This window comes from Amblyomma americanum, chromosome 10, assembly GCF_052857255.1.
Source record: "Amblyomma americanum isolate KBUSLIRL-KWMA chromosome 10, ASM5285725v1, whole genome shotgun sequence".
Taxonomy (NCBI): Eukaryota; Metazoa; Arthropoda; class Arachnida; order Ixodida; family Ixodidae; genus Amblyomma; species Amblyomma americanum.
Genome location: NC_135506.1, coordinates 22493676 through 22504344, shown reverse-complemented (window position 1 = coordinate 22504344; position 10669 = coordinate 22493676). Strand labels below are relative to the sequence as shown.

At 50.3% G+C, this 10669-nt stretch overlaps 1 protein-coding gene across 1 annotated transcript; it reads right to left on the bottom strand.

Annotated features, from left to right (window-relative positions):
- Positions 1 to 409: 409 nt before the first annotated feature.
- Positions 410 to 9093, bottom strand: LOC144106407 (endothelin-converting enzyme 1-like). Its single transcript, XM_077639212.1, has 4 exons — positions 9000 to 9093; positions 5086 to 5339; positions 3624 to 3772; positions 410 to 2776 (listed from the first exon to the last, which is right to left on the bottom strand). The coding sequence occupies exons 2-4, from the start codon at positions 5290 to 5292 to the stop codon at positions 853 to 855; spliced, it is 2280 nt and encodes a 759-aa protein (XP_077495338.1). The 5' UTR covers positions 5293 to 5339; positions 9000 to 9093; the 3' UTR covers positions 410 to 852.
- Between the last annotated feature and the right edge of the window lie 1576 nt (positions 9094 to 10669).

Sequence of the window (10669 nt, the reverse complement as noted above, 5' to 3'; positions counted from 1 at the left end):
TGCATTTATATGAAGGTAAATACTAAACAGCCGTCTGCTGTGAAATGTAGGTGCACTCGCAAGTGGTCTAAGTTAGTCGGAGCCCTCCACTACGGTGTCCCTCATCATAGTCCAAGTCGCTTCTAGACGTTAAACCTCTCTATATAAAAATGTGACTACAGGAAAATATTAATGCGACAGCGTTAAGGTTTCCGTCCAGCGTAGAACCCGCCGGCGTGCGAGAAAATGCTGATTGGTCGAAAGGTAGTGACGTCATAAGTGCGGCGGCAACATTGGAAAGTGATTAGAGCATCACAAATTGTGAATCCTGAAGCCTAGGATTCTAAACTAGCTACTTAGAACAGGACAATACACACGATCGTTATTTTAAGCCCGAAGAGCCAGAGGGAATGAAAGTTAACAACGCAATGCAGTACAAGGAGTAAATTAAACGCTCGATATTACACATTAGGTGAACGAATGAGCTCCGTATTTCACGGCAAATCTGTACATTTATAGAGCCCAATTCTTCCTATTGAAGTCAAGTCACTGCAGTGAAGAAAACAAAATAAGTTGATTGAATCGCTAGTGAACAGTCATCTGTCACTTGATTTTCAATTCACAGGTGAACTGAAAGAAGGCAGAATGACGAAAACGATACGCACACTTATGAAAGACGCTGGTGAAGCACTAGTGACTTTTTGATGCCGATTGTTATGACACCAGAGCCTATGCTCAGACCAGGCGAGAAAATGTCAGGAATATGAAAAATATTAACATTATTCTTCAGAAACGTTGTGTTCGAATGGGGCTTCTTCACTCCGCTTTAGAAAGACAAAACTGCCAGCGTGCTTTTAAAGGCTGCAGTCCCCGTCACATCTTCGCAAAGAATCGACATTTTGACGCCGGGTTCATCCTGGACCCGCTCGGACATGCGAAAGCATTACCGAAAGAGGCCGAATTCTGCACCAGCGAGTTACAGTCGGCGGTCGACAGGCTATGCCAGCCTGGATTCCCGCACATAGTGCGACACATTGTCATGAAAAACACCTGTGGCTCGGTCAGATTTGCGCTGATCTGCAATGCGGACGTCTTCGTATCCTCGCCCAAGGCGCCGTAGGCGGCCTCCAGAGCCGGCAAGTGTGGCAGCAAGTGGCTGCCATTGCCGCAACCCGTTTGTCGACCCTGAGTCGCCGCCACTTGAGGATGGAAGACAGCTTGGCCGGCGCCACCGATTCTTTCCGGGCGCAGACCATTCCCCGTCGATTCCACGAGCTTTATGAGCTCCGAAGCGAACAGGAATCCGAGGCCGCCGTAGAACGTGGCTTTGGTCGCGTTCTTGTAGTACAGGGGGCTGTTCAGAGCCGCCATACCGACGTCGATTTTGTTCGCCAGGTAGTCGTAGGACACGAGCAGGGGCAACTGACCGTGCTTGTAGGGGCTCAAGACGGTGCGAAACGGGCTATCGACAAGACCTTGGAGGCACCTCCTGGACTGGATCCATAGTTCCACAAAGGACGACGATTCGTCGTCAGGGAACGAAGCGTAAATTTCGCTGATGTCCCTCAGCAACGCTACGGCTGGCCATGCCCGAACTCTCAGGCTTTCGAGCATGAACAGGGCGGGGTGTCTGCCAGCGCCGTTCAAGTGGGACAGAGGCATCTCGGCGATTCGTTCGACCACCCAGCTCACGATGCCTTTCAAGTTGGCGTCGATGCGCTTCCGTTCTTCCTTCGTCGTCTTGAGATGCGAGTACAAGGCCACGATCAGCGGCTGGAACACCCTGTCGACGTCTTCGGGGCAGAAGAGAGTCGGACGGCCGAAGTCGTAAGTGTCTTGTCGCAGAGACCAGTCGACGACTCCAGCGTACGTCCGGACAAACTGCCAGGACAGATGAAAGACGAGTTCCGGGTTGTCGAACGCGTCGAACACCGTGCTGATGAATCTCAAAACCGACGCGTCCTTGACGAGCACCATGTCGCTGTCGACGAACTTCGCTGTCGGTTTGACGATGTTGGAGACACTTGTAAGCCATTCCGAAGAATTCAGCCTGCCCGTGGTGTTGCCTAAGTCACTGAAGGAAACAAGCTCAGGTACCGCTATCTGCTTGTTGACCACTTCGAGTAGCGCGTCTCCTATCAGGCCTTGAGCAGCTGCAAAGCTCGCGACCTTGTCATTAGCCCACGAGGTCACGTTATGGTCATCAGTCGCCAGGAGAGCGAGGTGAGCTTTCAGGTGCGCAGCATAGGTGCCATCGGCAACGAGCCGGTGGTGTTCTCTGACGAAGCGACGTACAATAGGTGCAGAGCCATGCGACATGGCCAGACGCTCTTTCCTTTCGGGCGTCTTCGCTGGCAAGAGAGTGACGTGAAGCCAGAAGCAGAGGTCCCACTTATAGACGAGACTCAGAAGCACTCCGAGTGCGTCAACATCGGCAGGCGGCCGTTCGGGCCACGAGAGACCCAAGTGGACCAGGAAGTCCCGGAACGCTGCAGTCGCCGAGGGCGATGGCTCCAGTATAGAACGGTAGCTTTCGCAGGCGCGGAGCAAGGCGAGTGGCTTGCGGGCTACCGTGACGAACCGCGAACCGTCGGATAGGAGGGCGTCCAGGTGTTCGAACCACGAGGTCACGACGTCGCCCAGCTGGGAGGCCGGGGCGTCAAAGATCGTTCGGCGAGGTCGCCAGGCGGAACAGACGTAAGCGCCGAAGTCGTCGCACGGGTTCACGCTGTAGTTCAGCGACTCCGTCAGTAGCGCGACGTGCCTGGCACAGTCATCGGTTTGGCAGATCTTGGTCCTGGAACGAAAGACTATTGCTCGCACAGCGCTTCTGGATGGAGGAACTGCCCAACGGGGCTACACAGTAAATTTGCGCAATATTTGAAGGGCGATGGCGATGCAGTCCGCATCTCACTAGCATTGTATGCGAACATATTTCGTTGCACCGCTGACTAACAGAAGCGATGAAGTGAAGGTACAAGCAATATTATGGTGAACGCTTATTTCGCGGAAGCACATTGCATTAAAAATAAACAGCCGCATCGCGTCAGCCTGCCATCTATAAAACGTGGTCTTCGTTTACGCCTATTTTTCATGTTTATCGAAGAGGTGGCGAGGGGATTGTTTTGTAGGCGATGAGTCAGCACTTACTGAGCTTAAGGAGTATCACGTCGAGCAGGTTTGATAAGGGTCCCACATGTGGCCCTGATGAGCATGCACAAGAAATGCATGCTGACCGCGTTATGCCCAAAAACGGCAGACTTTTCAAACGTCACATGACTACTCTGAATACATGTTATGGTTTTCCTAATAACAACTTCAGTTGTGAGTGAAGGCTCCCCTGTGCTCTATCCCTGTCCTTTTGTCTTGGGTTTCGCGCTGTTCGGCCCACAATCAGCAGTGATATGCGGCAGCTGAGACGGATAACAAAGGCGTATGTAAGTCGGTGCTGATATCGCGGCAGGTAAAATCCGTGCGACGGCTTCCGAGCTGGTAGTCTACCCGCCCTTTAGTGTTGCTGTATGGTTTACAGTGTGTGCACGCTCTTAACACGAGAGAAAGGAATGGAAAACGCACTGCCTAGAAGGCTAGGCCTAGGACGCATTTCTGCATTAAAAACAACTGACTATAGTCAGCCGCATTACCTGGGCCATTTTCCAGCATCGGGTTTCCAGTTAGTCCGTCTGGAGAGCAGCTGGATGCTAAACAGGACGAAAATGGCGAGGCCCACTGCTCCAGTTAGCGCCATTATCACATTTTGGGAGCGCACTTTCGAAGACACCCATCTCGTCACCTGGAAAGTGGTGTAAGCATCGGGCCATACGAACTTGAATCGTTAGCGACATCTTGGTGGAGTTATCGGCAGTATAAAAGTTGTTGAACATAACCTGTGGCCCTTGCAGCCAGAGCCAGAGCTCCAGATTGATAGTGAGGGCTTGGGCTGTCCAAGAGCCATGGACCACGGCTCTGGACCAGCTCTTGTAACTGACGTGTTCAACAGCCTTTTAATGTAACTTCTGAAGCTCTTGAGAACAATCTTCAAGACCTATGGAAAGAACCCATTGGTAAGTTATGAAAAGTTGTGTTCAAGAGCTGTGGAACATGGCTTTTGAACATACCAGTTGTTATGGTAGCGTTGCATCCGAATGAATTGAACCAGAGGCACGAACCGCACCATAAAGGAGATTGCAGTAAAAAACTTCGGTCGCCTGTGCGATCACGTTGGACTGGCTCGTACGAGCACATAGGCTGCCAGCTCATTCAGTTCGAGCACGGGGCACGCGTCTCAAGCAATGCTGCTGAACCTCACCGTCATTTCCTTGAAACCGGAGCTGACAGTGCCTCGACATTGCAAAAATATCGTCACCTCTTAAACATGCCTTAGCACAAACACGCGTTGAATCGAAATAATGCTCATGTTTACTACTTTGCACAATGAGCCTACTACACTGGACGTTAGACACGTTAGGGAAGGAACGTCACCGGATGCTGTAGCGCTTCGTCCATACGTAAAGCAATTTTTTCATCTTCCTATGTCAGCGTCGTGTTCGTGTCGTCTCGAATGTCCTTGTTAAATGGCGTTTTCAACTGCCATTAAATTTGACAGCAGAACTGTGGAACTCCATTCAGTATCTTGACAACGATGTGTACGCCTTAATAACCAGAACCGTCAGCATAAGTTTTGTCGCCTCAGTGATCAAGTGCCACCAGGACTGCGCGTACGCCTCCCGGGCTGCAGGACAGAACTTGGAATCCTTAGCGACTCGCGCTGACTTCGCTTATCCCAGGACTACAAAGAGGCTCTCGCTGACGCATGCGCCGCTCCGGTGGCGGCGCAGCGGCAAGAGCTAGGGGGCGCTGAAAAGTTTCGCCAATGTTCGTTTAGATTCGACTCCATGTTCTCCTTTGTTCAGTAACCAGTGTCACCCGCGACGTACCAACAATGGGAGCTAAAATCACTTCATGCTTAATAAATTCAGGTTAATAATATCCTGTCGGAAATTAAGGAGATTGGGCTCGCATTAGCGCCAAGTGTATATGCTCAAGTGAGGTCTTCTGGCCAAGTTGCCACTGAATCAGTCGCGGACCGTGAACGAGGACCCTCACCGACATGGGGCTCAGCGGGGTTGACGGCGGCTGCTTCGGGGCGCTGGCGACGTCTGCGATGGTCTTGGCTCGCCGCTGAGGCTGTGGAGGAAGCGGTGGTTTGCCGCCGCCGGCCGTGGTCCCGCCAGTGGCGTCCCTATCTGGGGTGACCGGCAAGACCGGTACGTCCAGATAGCCCAGCCGCTCGGTCTCGTCCTGCCAGAACATGCCAAGGCGGTGCGTTCACCCGCCCAGTGCGCTGCTAGTCGCTGACGCTGCGAAGAGACCAAATCAAGACGGAGCTGGCGATGGTTGGCGCTTTTCGTCTTCTTCTGTCTCCTGCACGCGCACGTGTCCTGTGCGCACGACGAGGTTGTTGTTGTTCCCCTCACAAAATGGTACATACCCACAAGGGGGATTGGCCATAACCAGGAGGTGACTATTTAAATTGCAGATGGCATATGGCAAGCGTGAGATGACCTAACAAAAATCGTGTAACTCTGTTTCTGTAGCAGAGGAGGTTGCAGGAGGTTAGGGCGGCCTAACAAACTGAAAGTTAGGTAAGGGAATCAGTTAACAAAAAGAGATTGAGAGAGAGAGAGAGTAAGAGAGCTGGAAGGCGGGGGTCGTCTCTTGCTGCCATGCCTCTTCTCTTCTTATCACGGCAAGATCCGTTTTAGGGAGTCTTCCCTGAGCAGCAGACACCCTCCACGCCTACAACCCTACGGAGGCTGAGGGCGCGGCCATCGCCTTGTCGCTCGCACACGCTTCGCAAGATTTCGATGTGAGGGAAATCTGCACCGACTCCGTTGATTTTTCGCTGATTTTCGCTCGCGGCAAACGACGCCGGATTTTCTTCGACACGGGCTCCTTAACGATATCGCGTTAATGAAAGGCATTTTGGAATTTGTCTGGTAGACCAGCGTCGAATGTAAGCTTGTGCCCCTTCCTCTGGCTATTTTATAACGGGCAGCGCTATGAGTGGGCTCTTGGCTGTCCATGCATGCTCGTGGAAAATTATGCATCCTACCATTATAAAAATTTCAAAGACTTCAGTCAACGAAGTCTATAGACTTTCTGTAGACAAATCCTATAGACTAGTTTATAGAAGGTCCAGATTTATGGCCACACACATTTAGTAGACGTGTCCACAGACATTCTATAGACAAATGCCTACTTAAAGTCTACTAAACAGGTCTACGGACAATCTATGGACGATGTATAGACTCAAGGCCATACAGTTCCTGTAGATTTCTGTTTATAGATTGTCTAGAGACAAAAGTCTATTGTTAAGTAGGCTGACTGCATATAGACATTCCATAGATTTATGACTTGGCAATGCTATAGACCTTTGTCTAGACAGTCTATAGACCTGTCTACTAAACCTTCAGTAGTCCATTGTCTATACAACCGTTGAAAAAGGCCACCACACGGTCTTCAAAAACGATATCACCAATACATGGACAAATTTAGTTTATTTTCAAGCTATCCAGGCTGGCAATATGCAGTAGAGGCACCATTAAGAATCCACTACATTATACAAATAAATGTTGAAAGTTAAGCTCTGGCTAGCTTCGTCAGAAGCATTCTTGCAGTCTGTGTCTGCAGTCTATCATCCAGGCATGTTGACCTGTACAGCACAAAGGAAAGAATAATATAAGGGTAACTGGAAAAAAATTCTACTCACGCATCCCATTCTACAAATGTAATCTTGATCGATTTGGTTGGGTTTTATGGGGTTCAAAGACCCAAGATGATTCAGGCTATGAGGGATGCTGTAGTGAAGGGATGCGGATAGTTTCGACCACCTGGTCTTTAACATCGCATAGTACACGGGCCTCTAGCATTTCGCCTCCATTATAATGCGACCGCTGAGGCCGGGATCGAAGCTGCGTCTTTCATGTCACGAGACGATCACGATAACCAATGGTTTATGGGGGTTTAACGTCCCAAAGCGACTCGGGCTATGAGGAACGCCGTAGTGAAGGGCTCCGGAAATTGCGACCACCTGGGGTTCTTTTACGTGCACTGACATCGCACAGCACACGGGCCTCTAGAATTTCGCCCCCATCGAAATTCGACCGCCGCGGCAGGGATCGAACCCGCTTCATTCGGGCCGGCAGCCGAGCGCCATAACCACTCAGCTGCCGCGGCGACTCACGATAACCGCTGAGCCATCGCGTCGGCTTCATCATTTCAATAAATACTCATGACAAATTCTAAAAGGTCTTCATAAGACATTGTAACAAATACACATAATTCCTGGAGCAATCTCCATCTGCACTGAATAGGTGCTGTAAATATTGGCTGTACAGCATTCCTTTTACGTTGAAGAGAAGACTTCGAGGAATTCCGCGACATATTAGCATCGACTCACTGCGAGCTGTTGCGAATGTCATCCCCATAAAATACATATTCAACGCTCCTTACACATGGATACCTACAGGAGAATATTGCCGCATTTATCCTTATACCCGTTATTAAACAAGCGCTTCAAAATACCCTGCGTGAAGCCTGGTACGTAAGCCGATACTGAAACGGGCAGAAGCCAAGCAAAACCTACCAGGCAGACTGCGAACCAGTTCACCACAGTTTGGCGCCCATAACTTGAAGCACGAAGAGGGAATAGCATTGTCATGCATTAGCGCGCGCGCTTCGAAACAAGCGGGTTGCAGCGCTTCCATGCCAAATGCATTATGCGAAAAAAAAAGTCGAGCAGCTGCACACAGTGGCCCCCAGCTGCGCCTTTTCAAAAGCAGACATTTGCTTGAGATAACGTACGCAACACTGTCAATATACCGTCGCAAATTCACTTAGTTTTTCCTTCAAGCGCAGCCCGAACAGCGCAGTAAAGGTGGTTCTTGCATGCAGGTACCGTAACCTAAGGCTGCTAGAAGTATCAACGAAAGCAACGAACGCGCTCCAAGCAGGAACTATTTCAATGAAATAACGTCTTCAACCATAGGCGCAGCCATAAAACAGCGGAAGCTGAATTGCATTCGTTTGCGCAAATAAGCGCCGAGTTACACTGGCGCTTTCGTAATGTAGCAGTCGGAGAGCGGAAACGCATACTGTGCCTTTCGCGCAAATGCTATTAGAGAAATTTGTGCATGCGTGAGCGTGGTTCATGAACTTGCCTCTGGGAACGAAATGTAAGACATTTCTGCCGATGCGACCTTGACTCAGCTTTAAAAATGAAAGCGCAGGCCAACGGCTCGGATAACTGGGATGGACGAATCCATGCGTGTGCACCGTAAGGGGAGACGTGATGCAGCTCGTAGGTTCTTCGCGGTCTTCATACACGCTGACCTTCCGCGCCGGCAACGACTTTTATTGAACGATCGCACTATTAGCATTCCTCTAGCGCCGCTTGACTGCAACTTTGACAAACGTCCCGTGCTCCAGACCATAGCGTTACAAAGCATATTTAGTGAAACGTCGCTGTCCACGACGCGGGCCGAGCCAGCGTCTCGTAACATGCAATGCATACCATTCAACGAACAGCACTCCATCGTCCGGATAGGCGATAACAGAAAGATTTAAAAAAAATAAAAGTAATCCACCTCAGAACATGAGTGTGCGTTTCCAGAGGCGCCAAGTAAATCAAGCTCACACGGCGCTACCGCATAGTTCCATTCCGGCCGTCATTCACGGTCTAAGCGATATTCCTGGGCGCGCATCTACCTTGAAACACGAGAAAGCCAGTAGACCGCTTGCCAGGAGCGGCTTATCATCACGGGATTCGCACCGACTGCCTTTCTGCGCGTTAGGAAAGACAGCGGCAACGACATGAGCGGCATTCCGCTTCTTGTAACGCAGTTTACAGACGAGGATAGAAAGTTAGTCGCTGCGCAGATAATCTATTCTGCACGCACAGCTCGTCTTAGAGTGGTTTAGGAGACGAAATGAATAAAAAAGTAATTGTGTAGACTTACCGTGAGTGGAAGACTAAGTTGGGTTTCGTTCGAAATGTAATCCACGGGAGAACTCGCCGACGACACCCACCATAAAGGACACCGACATATCCGCGCACACTGTTGCTTGCATCCCGAACGATTTTCCGCCGTCTCGCGGTAAAAAAGGGTAAAATGTGAAACAGACACCGATTTCACGGTCCTATCGTTACCATTCGCTATCTTTCCGTGTGTAGCTTGATCTGGTGTACAAGACCGGAGGGAAACTGGTTTTAATGCTTAAATTCCCCACTGGTGCTTTAAAAACCACATTGTTTTCGATAAAACAAAAACGAAACCTTAGTGTTTTGTCCATGCGCACCGCATCTCCCACGGAGTGGTATGTGGCACACTTTTCGAAAAAGTTGCAAAGCTCAGTCTTCGTGTGTGTGTGTGTGTGTGTGTGTGTGTGTGTGTGTGTGTGTGTGTGTGTGTGTGTGTGTGTGTGTGTGTGTGTGTGTGTGTGTGTGTGTGTGTGTGTGTGTGTGTGTGTGTGTGTGTGTGTGTGTGTGTGTGTGTGTGTGTGTGTGTGTGTGTGTGTGTGTGTGTGTGTGTGTGTGTGTGTGTGTGTGTGTGTGTGTGTGTGTGTGTGTGTGTGTGTGTGTGTGTGTGTGTGTGTGTGTGTGTGTGTGTGTGTGTGTGTGTGTGTGTGTGTGTGTGTGTGTGTGTGTGTGTGTGTGTGTGTGTGTGTGTGTGTGTGTGTGTGTGTGTGTGTGTGTGTGTGTGTGTGTGTGTGTGTGTGTGTGTGTGTGTGTGTGTGTGTGTGTGTGTGTGTGTGTGTGTGTGTGTGTGTGTGTGTGTGTGTGTGTGTGTGTGTGTGTGTGTGTGTGTGTGTGTGTGTGTGTGTGTGTGTGTGTGTGTGTGTGTGTGTGTGTGTGTGTGTGTGTGTGTGTGTGTGTGTGTGTGTGTGTGTGTGTGTGTGTGTGTGTGTGTGTGTGTGTGTGTGTGTGTGTGTGTGTGTGTGTGTGTGTGTGTGTGTGTGTGTGTGTGTGTGTGTGTGTGTGTGTGTGTGTGTGTGTGTGTGTGTGTGTGTGTGTGTGTGTGTGTGTGTGTGTGTGTGTGTGTGTGTGTGTGTGTGTGTGTGTGTGTGTGTGTGTGTGTGTGTGTGTGTGTGTGTGTGTGTGTGTGTGTGTGTGTGTGTGTGTGTGTGTGTGTGTGTGTGTGTGTGTGTGTGTGTGTGTGTGTGTGTGTGTGTGTGTGTGTGTGTGTGTGTGTGTGTGTGTGTGTGTGTGTGTGTGTGTGTGTGTGTGTGTGTGTGTGTGTGTGTGTGTGTGTGTGTGTGTGTGTGTGTGTGTGTGTGTGTGTGTGTGTGTGTGTGTGTGTGTGTGTGTGTGTGTGTGTGTGTGTGTGTGTGTGTGTGTGTGTGTGTGTGTGTGTGTGTGTGTGTGTGTGTGTGTGTGTGTGTGTGTGTGTGTGTGTGTGTGTGTGTGTGTGTGTGTGTGTGTGTGTGTGTGTGTGTGTGTGTGTGTGTGTGTGTGTGTGTGTGTGTGTGTGTGTGTGTGTGTGTGTGTGTGTGTGTGTGTGTGTGTGTGTGTGTGTGTGCGCGCGCGCGCGTGTGTTAGCGACAAACTTCTCCTTCACCGCGCGAGCGAAAGATGAGATTCGGACTGCTGACCGGTGATAAAGGCCACGCCTGATTAGCCGTTGACCGG

Coding starts and splice junctions, on each gene's coding strand:
- LOC144106407 (XM_077639212.1), bottom strand. CDS start 5,292: ATGTTCTGGCAGGACGAGACCGAGCGGCTGGGCTATCTGGACGTACCG. Junction 3,773..5,085: donor CCCCGCTGAGCCCCATGTCG/GTGAGGGTCCTC, acceptor ACCACTTTCCAG/GTGACGAGATGGGTGTCTTC. Junction 2,777..3,623: donor GATGCTGGAAAATGGCCCAG/GTAATGCGGCTG, acceptor CTTTCGTTCCAG/GACCAAGATCTGCCAAACCG.